This window comes from Lutra lutra, chromosome 4 (genome assembly GCF_902655055.1).
Source record: "Lutra lutra chromosome 4, mLutLut1.2, whole genome shotgun sequence".
Lineage (NCBI taxonomy): Eukaryota > Metazoa > Chordata > Mammalia > Carnivora > Mustelidae > Lutra > Lutra lutra.
Window position 1 is genome coordinate 151,788,355 of NC_062281.1, and position 20,158 is coordinate 151,808,512.

Genomic DNA, 20,158 nt, shown 5'->3' on the forward strand with positions numbered 1-20,158 from the left:
TTCCCTCACTGCAAATAGCCTTCTCCCCAGGACATTTGTCAAAAACAACCAATGGTGGGCACCTGGGTGGTTCAGTGGGTTAAGCCTCTGCCTTTGGCTCAGGTCATAATCTCAGGGTCCTGGGATAGAGCCCTGCATCGGGCTCTCTGCTCCGCAGGAAGGCTGCTTCCCCCTCTCTCTCTGCCTGCCTCTGCCTACTTGTGATCTCTGTCTGTCAAAGAAATAAATAAAATCTTTTTTTAAAAAAACAAACAAACAAAAAACAAAAAACCAACCAATGGTAACTGTGACATCCCAAGTGACTGAAGAGGCAGTAAGATTTGGGGCAAACAAGAAGCTAACCATAAACCTTAAAATGAAAAGTTCAGGAATAAGAGTTCCACTGAGGTCTTTGAAATACTCTGATATATTCCTGGGACTCAAGCAGGCCATGCATATATTATGCAGGGCTGTGTGCTTACCCAAGAAAGACCCTCATTTCTAATCACTGGCTGACTTTGAGGCTCTCTGCTAATGTGGAATAAAGACTAAATCAGAGTTAAAAGCTTCTCTTTGGAGCAATGAAGACATACTCCAACATGTACACACAATCACTTAGCAAAGGCTGTGAGACTTATTAGATCAAGGCATTTAAGGAAAGCTCGAACAATAAGATGACCATTAAGCTAACTAATCAGAGATTTCAGTGGCCAACCATGACAAAAAGTACAAAATCTGGGGAATTAATTCAGTAAAATCACTAACAAAAGGAACAGCAACAAGAATTACAAACTAAAAACATAGATCCAAAAGAAATGGAAACATGCGACCATAAAAAACTTGTACATGAATGTGCATAGCAACATTATTCTTAAGAGCCCCAAAGCAGAAACAACTCAAGTATCCATTAACTGATGGACAGATAAACAAAATGTAGTGTATCTGTACGATGGAGTATTTTTAAAGAACAAAGGAATGAAGTACTATACATGCTACACCATGAATGAACCCTGAAAACATTATGCTGTGTGAAAGTAGCCAGACTCCAAAGGCTACATGCTACAGGATTCCATTCATATGAAATTTCCAGGACAGGCAAACCCATAAAGGCAGAAAGTAGATTACTGGCTTCCAAGGGATAAAAGGAGGGGGAAATGGGTAATGTCTGCTAACAGGTATAGAGTTTCTTTAAGGGAATTAGAAAATGGTGATGACTGTACAACTTTGTAAATATACTAAGAACCACTGAATTATACAATTTGAAGGGACAAATGTACAGTATGTGAGTTATATCAATGATATAAATGTTTAAAAAATGGTAAATAGGGAAATAATCTAAATTTTTATCTCTAATTCATTCATATGCACAAAGGACCATAATTCTTAACCATAAGAAAAGTGCCAATTAAAAAGTCATACTCAACTTTTGTTTTCGGGAGTCAGTTTCTGAATTAACTCTATCAAGATAAGCAGTAACCAGAATGTTTATGAGAGTTGGCCTGAGACAATATATCAGTTCATTTCCCCATCAGAAATTAAGTCTTTCTATCACTACTACCTGACACTCTATTTTGGTACTTAAGACTCAATGACTTAAATGAGTTATGGAAACACATGAAAATGAGAACACAACAAACCAACATCTTTGAGATGCAGCAAAAGCCGTTCTAATAGGGCAATATATAGCAATACAGCCCTACCTCAAGAAATAAGAAAAAGCTCAAATAAACAATCTAAACTTGCGCATAAAGGAATTTAAAAAAAAAAGAACAAAGTCCCAGGTGAGTTGAAGAAAATAATAAAGATCAGAGCAGAAATAAATGACATAAAAATTAAAAAACAATAGAAAAAAAATCAGTAAGAGGCACCTAGCTTGCTCAATAAAAAGAGCATGTGACTCAGTCTTGGGGTGTTGAAATCAGCCTCACATGGGATGTAGAGATTACTTAAATAAATAAATAAATAAATTTAAATAAAAAATAAAAGATCAATAAAATTGAGAGCACCACTTTTATTCAATATGGTCCTGGAAGTCCTAACTACAGCAATCAGACAAGAAAAAGAAATAGAAGGCATCCATACTGGTAAAGAAGTTGTTAAACTGTGACAGTTTAATATCCATCCAGTATGGGTGCCTTCGCAGATGATATGACATTCTACATAAAAAATCCTAAAGACTCCACCAAAAAACTACTAGAATAAATTCAGTGAAATTGCGGGATACCTAGAAATCAGTACCATTTCTATACGCTAATAACAAAGTACTAGAAAGAAGAAATTAAGAACATAATTCCATTTACAACTGCACCAGAAATACTAAAATATAACCAAGGAGGTTAAAGACTATACTCATGGATCGACAGAATTAGTGCTGTTAAAATGTCTATACTACCCAAACCTATCTGCAGATTCCAAGCAATACCTATCAAAATACCAAAAGCATTTTTCACAGAACTAGAACAAACAATCCTAAAATTTGTATGGAACTATAAAAGACCTCAAATAGCCAAAGCAATCTTGAGAAAGAAAAATAAAGCTGGAAGTATCACAATCCCAGATTTCAAGATACACTATAAAGCTACAATAATTAAAACAATGGTATTGGCACAAAAATAGACACATAAACAGAACAGAATAGAGAGCCCAGAAATAAACCTATGCTTATATGGTCAATTAATCTAAGACAAAAGAGGCAAGAACATGCAAAGAAGAAAAGACAATCTCTTCAATAAATGGTGTTGGGAAAACTGGAGAACTACATGTAAAAGAATGAAACAGGACCACTTTCTAACATCACACACAAAAAATAAACTCACAATGATTAAAGAATTAAATGTGAGATCTGAAACCATAAAATTCCTAAGAAAAACACAGACAATAATATCTCTGACACCAGCCATAACACTTTTCTAAATATGCCTCCTAAGGCAAGAGGAACAAAAGCAAAAATAAACTATCAGGACTACATCAAATAAAAAGCTTTTGCACAGGGAAGGAAACCATCAACAAAGCAAAAAGACAAAGGAAACCAACAAAGCAAAAAGACACCCTACTAAATGGGAGAATATACTTGCAAATTATATATGCAGTAAGGAGTTAAGTCCAAAATACATAAAGAATACAACTCAACACCAAAACAAAACAAAACGAAACAAAATAAAAAATCCAATCAATTAAAAACAAGCAGAGGACCTAAACAGACATTTTTTCCAAAGAAGACATGCAGGTAACCAATAGACACATGAAAATATGCTCAACTGTAATCAGGGACATGCAAATCAAAACCACAATGAGATATCACGTTACACAATTAACACTGCCAAGGACTAAAATAAAAAAGACAAGAAATAATAAGTGTTGACAAGGATGCAGAGAAAAAGGAATTCCACACTGCTAGTGGGAATGTAAATTGGTATAGTCACTGTGAAAAATAGTATAGAAGTTCCTCAAAAAATTTAAAATAGAAATACCATATGACCCAATAATTCCACTACTGGGTATTTACCCAGAGAAAACAAAAACACTAATTCAAAAAAATATAAGCACTCATATGTTTATTGCAGCATTACTTACAATAGCTAAGATATGGAAGCCACCTAAGTGTCTATCAACAGACAAATGGTAAGGAACATGTAGTGTACATATACAATGGAGTACTGCGCAGCCTTAAGAAAAGATGAGATTGGGGGTGCCTGGGTGGCTCAGTGGGTTAAAGCCTCTGCCTTCGGCTCAGGTCATGATCCCAGGGTTCTGGGATCCAGCCCCACATCGGACTCTCTGCTCGGCAGGGAGCCTGTTTCCTCCTCTCTCTCTCTCTCTGCCTGCCTCTCTGCCTACTTGTGATATCTATTTGTCAAATAAATAAGTAATCTTAAAAAAAAAAAAGATGAGATTGTGCTATTTATAACAAAATGAATGGACCTAGAGGGTACTGTGCTAAGTAAAATAAATCTGAGAAAATAAATACCATATGATTTCACTTATAGGTGGAATCTTAAAAAAAGATATGAAAAAACAAACAAAAAGCAGCATCAGACCTATAGCGAACCAATGGCTGCCAGAAGGGGGGTTTGGGGGGACAGGCAAAATGGGTGAAGGGAGAGGGAGATGCAGGCTTCCACTTATAGAATGAATAACTCACAGGAAGCATATTTAATTTTCTTTCTAAGGACAAGCCAATTAAGTGACTGAGACAGCTAGTTTGGTCAGTAGTACATGTGACACTTGAACTCAGGTTGTGAGTTCAAGCCCCATGTTGGGTGTAGAATTTATTTAAAAAAAAAAAAGAAAGAAAGAAAGAAAGATAGAAAGGAAGAAAGAAAGAAAAGAAAAAAAAAAAGAACTGTGAACACAAAAGATTTTTTTCCTGCTAAGTACATTTCTATAACTAAACTTGGTGCTATATACAATTACACATTTCTTTTATGTAGGAGGCCTGGAGCACTTAAGAAAAATAAGCCCCTTCTTGCAGTCTAAGAGATAGGCAGCAATCACATAAAAAAACCATGTCATCATTTAAACATTCCAGGAGTCATAGTCTCTAAACAGCCATTCTGGCTTATGAAGATTAAGAGGAGAGATTCTGGAAAGATGGCAAAAGAATGTGTTTGTAAATGAATAAACGATGAAATGTTAGGTAAGAATTAAAAAAAAAAAAAGAAACTCTAAGAAACATAACCTGGTAAGTAAAGAGTAAAAGGCAATGCATTATCATGGCTTGTGTGTGCTATATAAAGGTCATATTCATAACAACACCAGCCACTGCAAGTTCCAAAGTTTCTCACATAACAAGAAATCCTTCACAGTGCTAGCAGCTATTTTTGGATTCAAGATCTTAACAAAACTTTTAATGTTTCATTTCATCAACCATATATAAAATACATAAAAGTCAGTCTGTATCACACATAAAATTTATTCAGTTCCTCAGCATATACTACATTCATGGGCCATCTAGCATTGTGTGTACTAAGATGAGTAAGACACTCTCTCTACCCTTATGGAGTTACAACTTAGGACTGGAAAAATACACACTGACATTTGAAATGATAATGAAAAAAAAAAAAAACCATAAACAAAATTTGAAAATCACGGAAGTGGAAGCAATTAACTTTGCCTAGGGGAATCCAAATTGATTTCACAAAGGAGGTCATATGTAAGCAGAATTTTAAAGGATGAATGGAAGTCTGTCAGGTCAAAAGAGACAGAAATGGCATCAGAGGCAGTAATATAAATTAGAACATGAAAGAATAAAATACATGTTATGTTTGATGAAGAAGGAAAAGCTGAGTGTAGCTGAAGTGGCTGTGGTGGTGAGTGCAGGAGTGAAACCTCAGAGCAGGAAAAGGAGCCTCCTTAGGAAGGGCCTTAGAGGATTTGCTACCTCAAGGAAAAAGAATGGGGAACAATCTGAAATATTTAAAAGATAAATGACATGATCAGGTCTGTGTAAAAAGGAAAGCAGAATTCCTATACAATAAGTATTAGAGTCTAACATAAAGCAGGCACTCAATTAGTGATACAATTATTAATATTATAAAATGTACATAACAGTAACAAAAAGAAGAATCACCTTATATCTTTGATGGTCGCTCGTTTCAGGGGATCAACCTGCAGCATATGCATCAAAAGAGTGGCAACAGAACGATTGAGATATTCTGGGATATAAAAAACACCCCCTCGGATCTTCTTAAATAACGTAGGTACATGCTCATCATCAAATGGGAGGGTGCCACAAAGAAGGGCATACAAAATAACACCACAGCTCCAGATATCAACTTCAGGACCTGCATACAATCTAAGAGAAAAGATGACAACGCCAACCTGAAATGCAAGTGCCATTTGTTCTCATCCAAGTATACCTGCTTCTGTACACACATGGTGTAGACTCGGTGTATATTCATTTGCAAGCCTTTAATGAAGTCCCTGGCCACACCTCAACACTCAATGCTTGTTCGCCATAGAGAATTGGTCTCAGCAGTTACTATTCAAGCTTTCCAAAAGAAAGTGTTACTTTATTTGTCACAAACTCACAACTTACTAATTAACTAATTAAAAAATATAAAACTTACTATGGTTGGTATTTTTAAGGAAACATCGAAGTAAATGACCATAAACTTGAAAAAATACTACTATAGTGTTTAAGCTAAATCCTTTTACCACAAAACTATAAGAAAGAAAATGCATATAAAAAAGAATTTTCATCCCTGACATGCCTATTTTAAAGAGTTTCTGAAGAATTAAAGTGCTGAACTAGTCCTGCAGCAATCTCTCCGACAGTATTTGTCCTATATCATGTTATCCTGAGTATGACTTTCATTCTAATCACTTGTTAGATTAGCTCATGGGACTAAGATTAGCTTTGCTCCACATAACCTATGTCTGGAATATTATTCCTTTTTTCTCTCACCTTTCTGCAGTACTAAAATGCCTCTGATACCCCACTGACAAATTCAAACCTGGGTCCGAGGTAACAAAGTAAATCTCTACAATTCCAATTAAAAGAATATAAGCCACTTCAAAAAATTGCTGTCCATCATTTATATCATTTGCAGTACTTGTCCAAAACTCCTATACCTGCTCCTTGCGATAATACCTTTTCTTTATTTTCTCTCAGCAAATTCTGTTAACTTTTTAAATCAGACATTGGTCACTGTGAAAAGTCTTCTGTTTACCACTGCAATCTGTATAAATATTTTTTGAATATACCAATGAGTAAGTTCCAATCCCTACTTATACAGTTTAATTTCAGGAATGACAATACTGTCCCTGAAAAATCTCATTCTTCTAAAGACAAAACATAAAATAATACTCTATACAGTACCTTATAAAAGAATATATAAATTATTATTTAAGGACAGTGTCTGGTAAGTAAATGATGACATTAAATTTAATTTAACAAATGCTTTCTCTTATCCGTACTTTTCCAAAATGAAGAAAATCATGATTTGTTTCATTTTTTTTAAATGGAAGAACTCCTTAAATATACTCATTACAAAATCTAAACCAAATGTTTAAAAAATTGTTTAACATAACTATTCTCTCTTCAACAATGGAAAAATTAAAGGAATAATTTGTTCCTATTATGTTAACAATCTCATCCTCTGAACTAGAACATATTTTAATTAAATGTTATTAGAATGAAAAAAAGATTATAAAGAGCTTACTCTCTCCACTGATCTATTATTACCTGCCTGAGATGACTTCAGGTGCTGCATAATTTGGAGACCCACAACTAGTTCGCAGAAATTCACCATCTGACATCATATTAGACAATCCTGAAAATAAGAGTAATATTACTTTGTGCTAGATATTTTTATATGTAGACATAGATAAATGCATGAAGAAAAATGTCAAGTCTTCAATGTTTTGCATATCATATTTTGTAATTATTTTAAAACAGTAGCAAGCACTTGAGAGACTAGAAGAAGACTATTTCAGAGTGCTTACACTCTGACAAAAAAGATAACGCACATCACATATGATTGGAATTAAGTTCCTTTTCTAACTAAAAATGTTGATTCACTTGGGTCACCTAGGTGGCTGTTGGTTGAGCATCCGACTCTTGGTTTTGGCTCAGGTCATGATCTCAGGGTTGTGGGATCAAGCCCCATGTTGGGCTCCATACTCACGGAGAATCTGCTTGGGATTCTTTCTCTCCCCACTTCCAAGGCCCTTCGCCCAACTAGTGCTCTCTCCAAATAAATTAACCTTTTTAAAAAAATGTTGATTCACTTCACAAATATGAGGTTATTCTAAATTACATGAACTTTTCCAAACATAAAAGCATCAAAATATTATTTATCCATTTCTACAGTTGAAAGAAAGAGAGACCATTACTTTTTATCCTGTACTTTCAAAGCCTTTTAAAACAATCTCTAAGTAGAAATCAGACAAGCTCCAATTTATAAAAATTACATTAAAAAAGCTTTTAGTTTGGAAAGCTTTAATTCAACATAGAAAAAATAATCTATGGAACCAAAAATCTAGTTGAAGTATCATACTAAAGAGCTTTGCGATTTAGAGAAGGAAGAGAAATAGGAAAACTAATTTCCTAGTTTTTAGATTAAAGACAAGGTACAGACAAAAAATTTACATAAGCAACACTGAACTCGGGCACGTTTCCATCTCTCTTTCTATAACCTCTTACTTCCTAATCCTTTTGCCAAACACCCTACTATGGTACTCTTTCCAGGAATGTTTACCCCAGAAACTGTTTGGTGCATTTAAATTTACATTTTGTTTTTTGTTTTACACCTGACAAAAACTCCTATTCTTTTTAGCAAGTAGTTAGATTTTACCCTGAAGTCAACCCTTGATCAAATGAGAAAGGCTGTAAGTCTTCAAAACTGCACGCAAATTTTCAGGTATTTCTCTTTAAGTGCATTCATCAAAGGAAGTGCCCATATTTTCAAAAGAGTTTGTGACCCCTCTCCAAAAAAAAGACAGGTTTTCCTTTAGGAGAAAATGTATATTAAATGGATGTATCTTGAAACTGGCCCTCTAAACTTCTCTAGAAGCATGTGTATTTTTAAAATTGTGTTTAAATGAACCTAACAAATCAACATGGAGACTGTGCATTAACCCCTTTTTCATGGTATCAGATTTATAAAATTGAAACTACAAGTTCATAGTTCTTCAATAGTTGCTACTGACACACTTTAAAAGGCAACTAGTATATTTCTGAACAACTATGGAGTTACATACCAAAATCGGCTATCTTGGCATTCATGTGAGCATCCAACAGCACATTCTCTGGTTTCAGGTCTCGATGAACCACCATATGCCTATGGCAGTAATCCACAGCTGACAGAATCTGCTGAAAGAGCCGCCTTGCTTCCACCTCTTCAACCTAGCAAGTATAAAAGAAGCTGCACTAAGAATATTTGAGACATGTACATAGCAAGAGTTTTAGTTTCATAATCAGCCCAAATGTAACTGAACAAGCTAATTAAATCAGGCTAGAATTCTCAACAAATCAGACAAACAAACCAGAAACTTGCATTAGAGTTCAAGATGTCAATCAATAAGGTTCTTTATTTGCTCCTAGGCTAGGAAGATTTAATTTTCAATTATATTACTAAATTTGTACAATGTTTTAAGCAATCAACAAGTAAAACATAATGTAAAACAGAACTTATGTGAAAGTGCTAAGAAAAGGAAATCCTTGAAGCTTCAACATAATGTTATGGAACAGATTTTTCACTGACATCATGTTGGCAATTAAGTGGAATATGTTCCTTAAAATCACTATTTTTTTTTTAAAGATTTTATTTACTTGCCAGAATGATGGCAAGAGAGGGAATACAGAGGTGTGGGGGAGAGGCAGAAGCAGGCTTCCCTCTGAGCAGGCAGCCCCAGGCCTGGGATCATGACCCAAGCCAAGGCAGACGCTTAATGACTGAGCCACCTAGGGTCCCAAAATCAGTATTTTGAAAAGTATATATGTATATTTTTAAGATTTTATTTATTTATTTGAGAGAGCAAGAGAGCAGGGGGAGGGGCAGAGGGCGAAGCAGTCTCCCCTCTGAGCAGGAAACCTGACACAGGTCTCCATCCCAAGACCCTGGGATCATGACATGAACCAAAGGCAGATGCTTAACCAAATGAGGCACCAGGTGTCCCAAAAGGTGTATATTATTTTAAGATTTTATTTTTAAGCAATCTCTATACCCAGTGTGGGGCTTGAACTTACAACCCCAAGTTCAAGAGTCCATGCTCCACCAATTGAGCCTGCCCGGCACTCCTGAAAGGTATATTTTTTAAGAAAGAAAAAATGTCTAATATTCTGTATCTTTAGTTGATCTTTATTACAGAAGCAACCCTGACTTTGAAGATATCTTTGTGGTTTGCTATTTCCTACTCGCCTCTTCTTAGCTTAGGGGCTTACTGTACTAGATAATAAATTACTCACCCGTCCATGTTTACAGATGTAGTCAAATAATTCACCACCAGACACATATTCCATTACCATAAAAAAATCTGTTGGAGTGCTGATCACCTGGTATCTTTTTTGTAAATGAAAAAAATGATAAAAAATGTTAGTTTTGGGGCACGGACTGCATGGAGCACTGGGTGTGGTACAAAAACAATGAATACTGTTATGCTGAAAATAAATTTTAAAAAATGATTAAAAAATGTTAGTTTTCAAAAAATTAAGCTAGTAATATTATTGCTACAATTTTGTATTCCAATGTTTTATAATATTTTAAGATAGCAACAAATTATGTTATCAAAACAATCACAGAGATAAAAACATAGCCTTACAAAATTCTCTGCTTTCTGAGGCTTATGGACTTTTCAGATCCTCCCTTTCATGTTTACAAAACCTTTGAAATCCTTCATTCTTCAACAACTAAGCATTCATTTCTCCATTTAAACAAAAAAATTTTTATGGTCCATAGAGATCAGGTATCATATTTAAACATAATTTAAAAATATTCTTGCTAAGCCTAAATGATACAAGAGATTTAATCAGTGAAATGCAGAAAGTGGTTAAATGACACTTTCTCCAACAAATAAAATGTGAGAAAAGGAGAGGGGGAAGAGAAGCTATAGATTTATAGTAAATCAAGAGACATACTGACCTATTACACTGCAGAGACTTGTTTTGATTTTTTTTAATTTTTTTTTTTTAAGATTTTATTTACTTATTTGACAGACAGAGATCACAAATAGGCAGAGAGGCAGGCAGAGAGAGAGAGAGAGGAGGAAGCAGGCTCCCCGCAGAGCAGAGAGCCCGATGCGGGGCTGGATCCCAGGACCCTGGGATCATGACCTGAGCCGAAGGCAGAGGCTTTAACCCACTGAGCCACCCAGGCACCCCTGTTTTGATTTTTTTTAAAGATTTATTTATTCTAGAGAAAGAGAGCATGCATGCACACACAGGCCCATGTGCCAGGGGGAGGAGCAAAGGGACAGAGAGAGAGAGAATCTCAAGCTGACTCCACCCTGAGTGAAAGCCCAACCATGAGCTGAATCCCAGGACCCTGAGATCACAACCTGAGCCAAGAGTTGGATATGTAATAACTGAGCCACCCACGTGCCCCAAGACTTATTTTGATTCTGACTCCAACAAACCAGCTTTACACCACTTATGAAACAAAGTCTGAATACTGAGTGGATGTTTGATATTATTAATTACTTTTTTAAGGTGTGATAATGAACTGTGCTTGTATTACTAAAATTTAAAGAAGGGTATGTTTCAGAGTAGAAACTGATGAGTTTGCAGATTAAAATAGTAATATTTGGGGGGCACCTGGGTGGCTCAGTGGGTTAAGCCGCTGCCTTCGGCTCAGGTCATGATCCCAGGTCCTGGGTTCAAGCCCCGAATCGGGCTTTCTGCTCAGCAGGGAGCCTGCTTCCTCCTCTCTCTCTGCCTGCCTCTCTGCTTACTTGTGATTTCTCTCTGTCAAATAAATAAAATCTTTAAAAAAAAAAAAAGTAATATTTGGGATTTGCTTCAAAATAATTTGTGATGGGAGAAGTGGGAAGAAGCAGATAAAACAATACACTGGCAACTGCTGAAGCCAAGTGACAGATACATGAGGCTTCATCACTTTGCTTTTGTATATATTAAAAACATTCCATAATGGGTGGGGCATATGGGTGGCACAGTCAGTTAAGCAACCAACTCTTGGTTTCAGCTCGGGTCATGACCTTAGGATCCTGAGATCAAGCTCCAGGCTCAGCATGGAGTTTGCTTCAGCTTCTCTCTCTCCCTCTGCCTTTGCCCCTCCCCTGTGCTCCCTCTCATTTTCTCTCTCAAATTAATAAATCTTAAAAAAAAAAAGTTCCATAATAAGAAATTAAGTAGACAGATGAATGTATTTTTTTTTAAACTTACTTCTAGGCATTTAAAGCTGAGACCATTAAAAAGTAAGACTCTTTAAAAAAAGACTCTTAGCTCTATTTGAAAAAAAATTTCTTTTCTTTTTTTTTTTTTTTAAAGATTTTATTTATTTATTTGACACAAACAGATCACAAGCAGGCAGAGAGGCAGGCAGAGAGAGAGAGAGGAGGAAGCAGGCTCCCTGCTGAGCAGAGCGCCTGAAGCGGGGCTCGATCCCAGGACCCCGGGATCACGACCTGAGCCGAAGGCAGAGGCTTTAACCCGCTGAGCCACCCAGGCGCCCCTTGAAAAAAATTTTCTTAAAAGACAACTTCCCCCCCCATATATCCAATTTTACCTAAGTTTTAAAAACAAATTAAATACAATTAATATTTTAACTGAAGTTACATTTAACACACATAAATGAACAACTGACTGACTTTTTAAATAGTTTGCTTTGTTTATAAAGGATTATCTATAATCTGGTTGATTATAAGCAATATCTAACTTATACTGAGTTACTATTTAGAGACACGAAATATGTAGTTTTTGCATGGCTTACAGGCACCCAGAGAAGGCAGAAAAGGAGCTGAAAAGTGACCCTGATGTCACCCTTTAGAAGGTCTCAGAAGCAGGGGACCTTTCTGGTAAATTAGTCCACCCAGATGGGGTACCTTTAATTAATATGCACAACAACAATTATGTGCTACATGGTGGTTCTGGTTACTATTAAAGAGGAAAGAAAAAGGGGCCAGGTCATTGGTGATATAACTACATACTGCACATTTTAAGAAAAGACACATCATGTATGAACACTTAAAAAAAGGAAATATTAAAGGTATAGTATGAAAATGATTATAGAGTTTAGGAAGAAATATTTCTAATAGCAATCTTCAGTCTTTGGGATGAAAAATGACAAGGTAACTCACTTTATATAAAATAAACTAACATAACTGAGGAATAAGCTTGAAATTACTTCAAATGAACTATGAAAAGGGAATTTTACCTGAGAACTCCAGAAGAAATGGTTCTATAAAAGCAATCTCACCAGGCACCAAACTCTAATTGAAAAAAATGAATTGTGCGAAGCAGGAGTACCTAGTCACCTTACTGTAGGCTAATCTGATTTATTAACAGAAGTCTCCATCACTTTTTCTACACTGTTACATCTTTGGGCTTATGAGAAAAAAGTGATGAAATTTTAATATATTTAGCTGTTGATTCTTCCAAGTATATCACAGGTCTTCAGTGGATACTGTTGGACTGAACTATTTCATTAAACCTCTAACTCCACAGTAGCCACTGTCCATGTCAAAGGCCAATCTAGAGCAATGAAAACCACAGCCAGCATTACTGAGTACTTGCCATGTGCCAGACACTGAGCTATTAAATAGTGCTATCTATTCTTCGTTAAAAACCTACTTGTATTGTACTTCATGAGATTGACAGCTCCTCTTTCTACTTGTAGAGCCTACAGCCTATTCAGGAAGACACATATTAGACAATAATTCTTTTCAAAATATGAATCTGTTCTTCAGTAGTCTCCTAATCAAAAATCTTCAGGGGATTCCCATTGCTCTTTGGTCCCTAGTGAATCAGGCCCCTGCCTGAGTATGTACTGTTTCCTCTTTGATGTCCCACCGTTGCCCTGCGTATTTCTTTCTTTCACTCATTAATTGTACTGCATTTCCTTCTGCCACAGCATCTTGGTATAAGCAGTTTCTGCTAACCTTAATCCCGTACCTGACCTGTACTCCACCCTTTAACAGTCTGCCAGTCATCCTTTCTAGCTTCCAGTCATCCTTTCTAGCTTCGCTTAAAGGTCACTTCTTTAAGTCCAGGTCAGCCCTTTTTGCTTGCACAAAAGCATTGTTAGCTTCAGCACATGTGTCTCAGTTTGTGATTAGACAATGACTGGGTGTGGATCTAGCAAAGTATCTGTAACCAAGTAGGCATTTAAGTAAACATATAAAGTAGCACTTTTAAATAATGTGAGCTTCTTGGAGGAAAACCAGAATAATCTGAAACAGAAATTACTGCAACAATACAACAAAAATTCAATGAATAAAATGTCAATTAACCAGAATGAGGCCGAGACAAAAGGAAACATGATTTTTAAAATAAAGAAATCCATATTGGGACTTAGAGAAAAAGGCCAATTCCAGGATTATGTTCTTAAATCTAGCCAAGTAAGCCAAATTTTTGTGCCCTCCAAAATAATAATCGCATTGAAGCATTATAAGAAATCCAATCATGAAATTCATGTATTTAATATAATAATAAACTAACATGCTTTAAAAATTTTTTTTCAGAAACAAGTATTTCTAATTAATAAAATAAAATTCAAATATCCACAAAAACCTCAAGCATTCTCCAGCTGACCAAGTTATATGCATTTTTAGGCAATATCCACTTATATAGCATATAGAACTCAGGAAAAATCTTTCCAAAGTCAGGCAAAAGTCAGTATTCATGAGTATGCCTTTTTGATGGTTATACCCATAGAGATTTCAAAATATTATTTCTATAGCTGCATATACAGAATAATATGTTTCTTTATTTAGAAATCAGTTATTAAAGAAATGTAGTCATCATTATCTTTGGTTCATGGCACCTGTCTTTACTGGTCCTTGAATGGCATACTTTTATTTAGTTAATTACTATTTTTAATATTATAATAAGCACCTACAAACCCATCACCCAAACAAAAAACCTAGGACCTCAACAATACCTTCCATCTAACCATACAGTGGAGTAATCTTCCCCCTCCCACTGCTTCTCCTCAACAAGCTACCCATCATCCTGAATCCTTCCTGCTTCCCTTGCTTTCTCTTTTACACAATTTATATATGTATATACATGTGTGCATCCCCCTGTCTTCATATATACGTAAAATTCATATTCTTATGTATATTTTTATTTTAATTGCTCTTAGCTTTAAAAAAGGGTATGATGTGGGCCCCCTGGCTGGCTCAGTCAGTTAAGCGACGGGCTCTTAAGGTCATGGTCATGATTTCAGTGTCCTGAGATAGAGGAAGTGTTGGGACCCAACCCCACCCCAGTAGGGAGTCTCCTTAAGGATTCTCTCTCTCCCTCTCCTCTGCTCCTCCCTCCGCTTGCATGCCCTCTCGCAAATAAATAAATCTTTAAAAAAATAAAAATAAAAAAGTATCAGGATATATGTATTATTTTGGGACCTGTTTTATTGAGATTCATCCACATTGTTGTGTTTGCTAGTTATCTGATGTAACCAATGTATAAAATTTCATGGTATTTGTTTATCTACTCTCCTGTTAACCAAGAAGCTATTTATTTTTCCAATCTAGGGCTATTTACTCACCCACTCTACCACTAGAGGGTAAACTGTTGCCACAATTTGCTATTATAATAGTGCTGCTGTAAACATTTATGTACATGGCAAATTTTCTCTTTGATATATACCTATGAGTGGAATTGCTGAGTCATAGTTCATGTGAATGTCCAAGTATAAGAGGTAATGCCAACTATTTTCCAAAAAGATTTTAGTAATACTAAAATCCTTACAAAATTTGTGGATTTATATTTTCTCCAACTCCTGCAAAATATCATACACATTTCTTATTAAATGCTCACTCTTGCATCCTGTCCATTTTTATTAAGTTGATTATGCTTTATTTATGCATGGATATACAGAATAAATCAGTATCTTTTCTAACACTCTAGAGTATAAGATTATTAATATGCCTTGATTATTAACTTCATAAAAAGTACGTTTTCAATCAATTCACACTGAATGTGGCTTTCAGACACTCTGTAAGGGGATCTGTATAGATCTCTAAAAAATAATCGCCTTAGGGGCTCCAGGGTGGCTCAGTGGGTTAAAGCCTCTACCTTCGGCTCAGGTCATAGTCCCAGGGTCCTGGGATCGAGCCCCACAAAGGGCTCTCTGCTCGGCGGGGAGCCTGCTTCCCCCTCTCTCTCTGCCTGCTTCTCTGCCTGATTGTGATCTCTGTCAAATAAATAAATAAAATCTTAAAAAAAAATTGCCTTAAAAAATGTATGTGTATATACCTGTGCATACTACTGTCATGCACAATTTTAACAAATCATGAATGTCATCATATATCCCATCAGGTTTCCTGATCAGCTTTTATAATGCTTTTCTGGTATTTGTTTTAATATTTTGATTGAATTAGGATCTAACTATAATCTATACATTGTAATTGATTGACATATCTCATGTTTCTTTTAATTTATAGGCTGCTCCTCCACTTGTTTTTTTGTTTTGTTTTGTTTTCCCTCAGGCATTCATTTGTTGAAGAAGCCGGCTGGCTTGTCCTGCAGAGGATTCCATGGTCTCATTTGACTGATCCATCCTCTATGGCAACATAATGTACAGTTTATAGCACCCTCTGAGATCTAGAGGATAGATCAGATTTCATTTTGATTTTGATTTTCCTTTGAAAGACTAGATGGTGCTGGGCATCTCCAAGCAAAGGCATATAATGTCTGTCACTCTTTTTTGAGGAATTAGCAGCTATTGCTGATCAGATCCTCAATTTATTAATTCACAAGGAAATTTGAAATGCTGGCCAATTTGCATAGTCTGATAATATATTATGATCTAAAGGAAATCCTCACTCAAAATCTCCTTCCTCAAAAACTCCACTGTCTCTGAAGTACAGGCCATCGGATTACACACCCAATACCTTTTTTTTTTGTTATAGTCATCAACCTAACTCTCCGCACTCCCTTTCATTCTGACTTAACGTCTTTTCCCCCCATTGCTACTGTGTACATGATGGATGACCTGTACAATATATGGCCTCTAATTTCCTTGACCGCTTCATCATCCACCATACCCAGCCACTCACACCATGGTCATTTACTATCAAACACTAACTCTTCCAATTATTCTTCCCACCTACTAAAGGACTTGGTTTCTACAATTAGTTCTTCTTTCTCCTGTATCAGTCTCTCCATCTTGACCAAATTATCCCCTTTGGTATACAAGCATTCTATAACATCTTTCATCTTAAAAAAAAAAAAAAAAAAAAAGGCCAACAAGCCCTGTTTAGAATCCACATTTCCTCTCATTAACACTATTTCTCTCCTCACCTTTTAATAAAATTCCTGAATTGCATATTATTACTAAGTCCCCTTCTTCAGCTCAAATTCTCTCCTAACCCCCTCAAAACAGGATTTTGCCTTCATCATTACAATAAACTGGACCTTTGGAAAGACACTAGCAACCTCCACCTTACCAAATCTAATGGGTCAATTCTCAATCTCATCTTACTCAATACTCAGCATTATAAGGAACAGCTAATAATCTTTCTTTCTTCAAATATATTCTTCACTTGGCTTCAAGATACCATATTCTCCTGGTTTTCCTCCAACTTCTGAACTGTTCATTTTCATTCTCCTTTGCTGGTTCCTCCTCATCTTGGACATCTTAATATCATTATGCCCTAGATATCAATCCATAGACTTCTTGCTTATCTGTACTCACATCCTTGGTGATCTTATCCAGTCTTCAGATTCTAAATATCTTAAGTACCATCTACATGCTGATGACTTTCAAATTTATCTCTGTCTTAAACCTGTCCCCTTAACTCTGGAGTCATATATTCAATAACCTATTTATAGCTCTACTTAGATGCCTAATAAGCATCTCAACATCACAAAACCAAAATCAAATTCTTGATACCATCCTCCAATACCCCACACCTCAAACTTGTTTCTCCTATAATCGTCTCCATTTCACTTAATAGCAACTCTATTCTTTTCTCCCCAAGCCAGATAACCATGGAGTCAATGACTGCCTTCTCTTTTTTCACAACCCTCATCTAATCTCTAAGCAAATACTGTTACCCTACCTCAAAAGTATATAGAGAAGATAGTTACTTCTCAACATCCTCCAGACTTTGCTCTATTTTAAGCCAACAACTCTTTTACCCACAGTACTGCAACTGACTCCTAATTGGTTTCCCTTCTTCAATGTAAGTCAGGTCATATCAGACCTCTGACCAAAACCTTCTAATAGTATCCCATTTGGCTCAGAGTAAAAGCCTAAGTCCTTACAATGGTTTATAATACCCTACAAAATCTGGTTCCCCTTTATGTCTCTGTCCTCATCTCTTAGTACAATCTCTTAGTACAGTTCCCCCTAGATCACTTTGCTCCCTTGATCTCTCCACCTCAGAGCCTTTATGTTCCCTCTATTTGTTATTTTCCTCTTCCAGATAATCTGCATGGCATATTCCCTCACCTTTTCATGGTCTACCGTACAATTTATTTTACTAACTTAAGTTTCATTGTGCACCTACTCACTGCCCCCCACCTGCTGCCTCCCCACTATACCCATACACGTGAACAGAAGCTCCAGAGCAGCAGAGATTTTATTGTCATCTTTTTGTTTGCCAGTATATCCCAAGTGACTCAGTGGTGTCATTTGCTAAATGAAGGGAAGAAAAAGCTAAATTTCTGGCCTCGCCTTCCTCCATTTCCCTACACACATTCTATTTGCCAGCCAAACAGGACAGCCGCTCCCAACATAGCATGTTCTTTATATTTTCATTATTTTGCTCTTATTGTCCTCATAGAACCATCAGGACTTTGTTCACTTGGCACCTCTTTACTTATATATGCTGTAAGTAATTAGTAAATACCTATTACTGTACTAGGTGCTAGGGACATAAAGACGATATCTAATATCTCCATTTAGATGTCTAATGGGATTCTCAACTTAACATGGCCCAAACAAGTATCCTTAATATCCACCTGTACCCCAACATGACTCTCCACCATTCTTCCTACCTCAAAAAATAGCTTCATTATCAGCACTTAGTTGCTCAAGCCAAAATCAAAAATCCCATTGCTTAGACTCCCTCCCAAAAAAAACAAAAAAAAAGCCCTGAAAACCTCAGTTACTTTATTAACCTCAGTAACTCATTAACTTAACCTACAAAATATATATATTGAATCCATAGATTTCTCTCCACCTAGACCAGTGGTATCAAATAGAACTTTCTGCAATGATAGAAATGTTTTATATAGCCCTACAATAGTCATTAGCCACACATTGCTATTAAACACTTGAAATATGGTTTGTTTGATTAGAGAGTGAAATATTTTAATTGATTTAAATTTATGCTACATGTAGCCAGTGGCCACTGCACTAGACAGCACAGATCTATAGACTATCACTTTGGTTAAAGCCACCATAATCATAATCTCTTAGTTGGACTACACAACAACAGATTCCTAACTGGTCTGCTTCAACTTCTACCCCCATACCCATTCTATACTATAGTCACATCATTTCACTAGATGGCTAGATCTTAATAATCTCTCAGGTCTTAGCTCAAACTCTACCTCCTCAGTGAGGCCTTTGCACAACTTAATCTGAATTAGCACTTACTGCTTGCTAGTCACACCCTGGAACAGTAGTACTACCTTTCATTCTCCTCAAAGCACTTATCTCTGCCTAAAGTAATCTTGTTAACTTGCTTACTCACTATCTAGAACTGTTAGATAGGTCTAGAACAGAGGCTCCATAAAGGCAGAAACCTTGTCTTTGACTATCATATGCCCAATGCCTAGAACAGTTCCTGTTAGATATTAGGTACTCAGTAAAAGTGTGTTAAATAAAAGAAAAAACAAACATAATTCCTGCTTCTAAAGAACTTGGTCTTGTGGGGGATACTAATAAAAACATATGAGCAAGCGCAAAGTAATGTCAAGGGCTTTAGAAAGGCTGACTACTGTGGTACACGGACCATGATGCCTAACACAGACTTACAGAGTCACCTGTAAAGGCTAAGACCTAAATGGAAAATTGGAATTGGAAGCTTAGGGAAAAGGTGTGGGAAAAGCTTTCTAGGCAGAAACAATAGCTGAAGGACAATAAGCAAAAGACAGTGGTGACAATAAAAGCAGAAAGAAATAGACTAAGAAGATATTTAGGGAAAGGGGCTGCAGCACTCAATGATTAATTATATGTATAGATGAGAGAAACAGAATTAAAGATGATCCCCAAGTTTTAGGCTAGAAAATTGCATGAATGGTATTGTCACCCAAAACAAAACAAAACATTGGGGTGCCTCGGTGGCTCAGTTGTTAAGTGTCTGACTTCAGCTCAGGTCATGACCCCAGGGTCCTGGGATTGAGCTCGCCTCGGGCTCTCTGCTCAGAGGGAAGCCTGTTTCTCCCTCGCCACTCCCCGTTTAGGTACCCTCTCTCACTTCTCTGTCAAGTAAATAAATAAAATCTTTAAAAACAATACAAAACAGAACAGGAAAAGTCTGGGAAAGAAAAAAAAGTTCAACTTAGTTTCAGATGATTCATGACTTAAGAATGGAAACATCCAAT

At 36.2% G+C, this 20,158-nt stretch overlaps 1 protein-coding gene across 8 annotated transcripts in view; it reads right to left on the reverse strand.

The window, feature by feature from the left end:
* The window catches only part of PRKAA2 (protein kinase AMP-activated catalytic subunit alpha 2), an 84,732-nt gene that overhangs the window by 26,735 nt on the left and 37,839 nt on the right, over window positions 1-20,158 (reverse strand). For all 8 annotated transcript variants that reach the window (XR_007126378.1, XR_007126377.1, XM_047723610.1 and 5 more), the window contains 4 exons: window positions 9,890-9,983; window positions 8,683-8,827; window positions 7,166-7,253; window positions 5,549-5,773 (listed from right to left, as the gene is read on the reverse strand). Coding sequence is in view for 6 of the 8 variants with exons in the window: in XM_047723610.1 (XP_047579566.1) it covers window positions 5,549-5,773; window positions 7,166-7,253; window positions 8,683-8,827; window positions 9,890-9,983 (552 nt within the window). In the remaining 2 variants the exon portion in view is untranslated. The remainder of the gene's footprint in view (window positions 1-5,548; window positions 5,774-7,165; window positions 7,254-8,682; window positions 8,828-9,889; window positions 9,984-20,158) is intronic.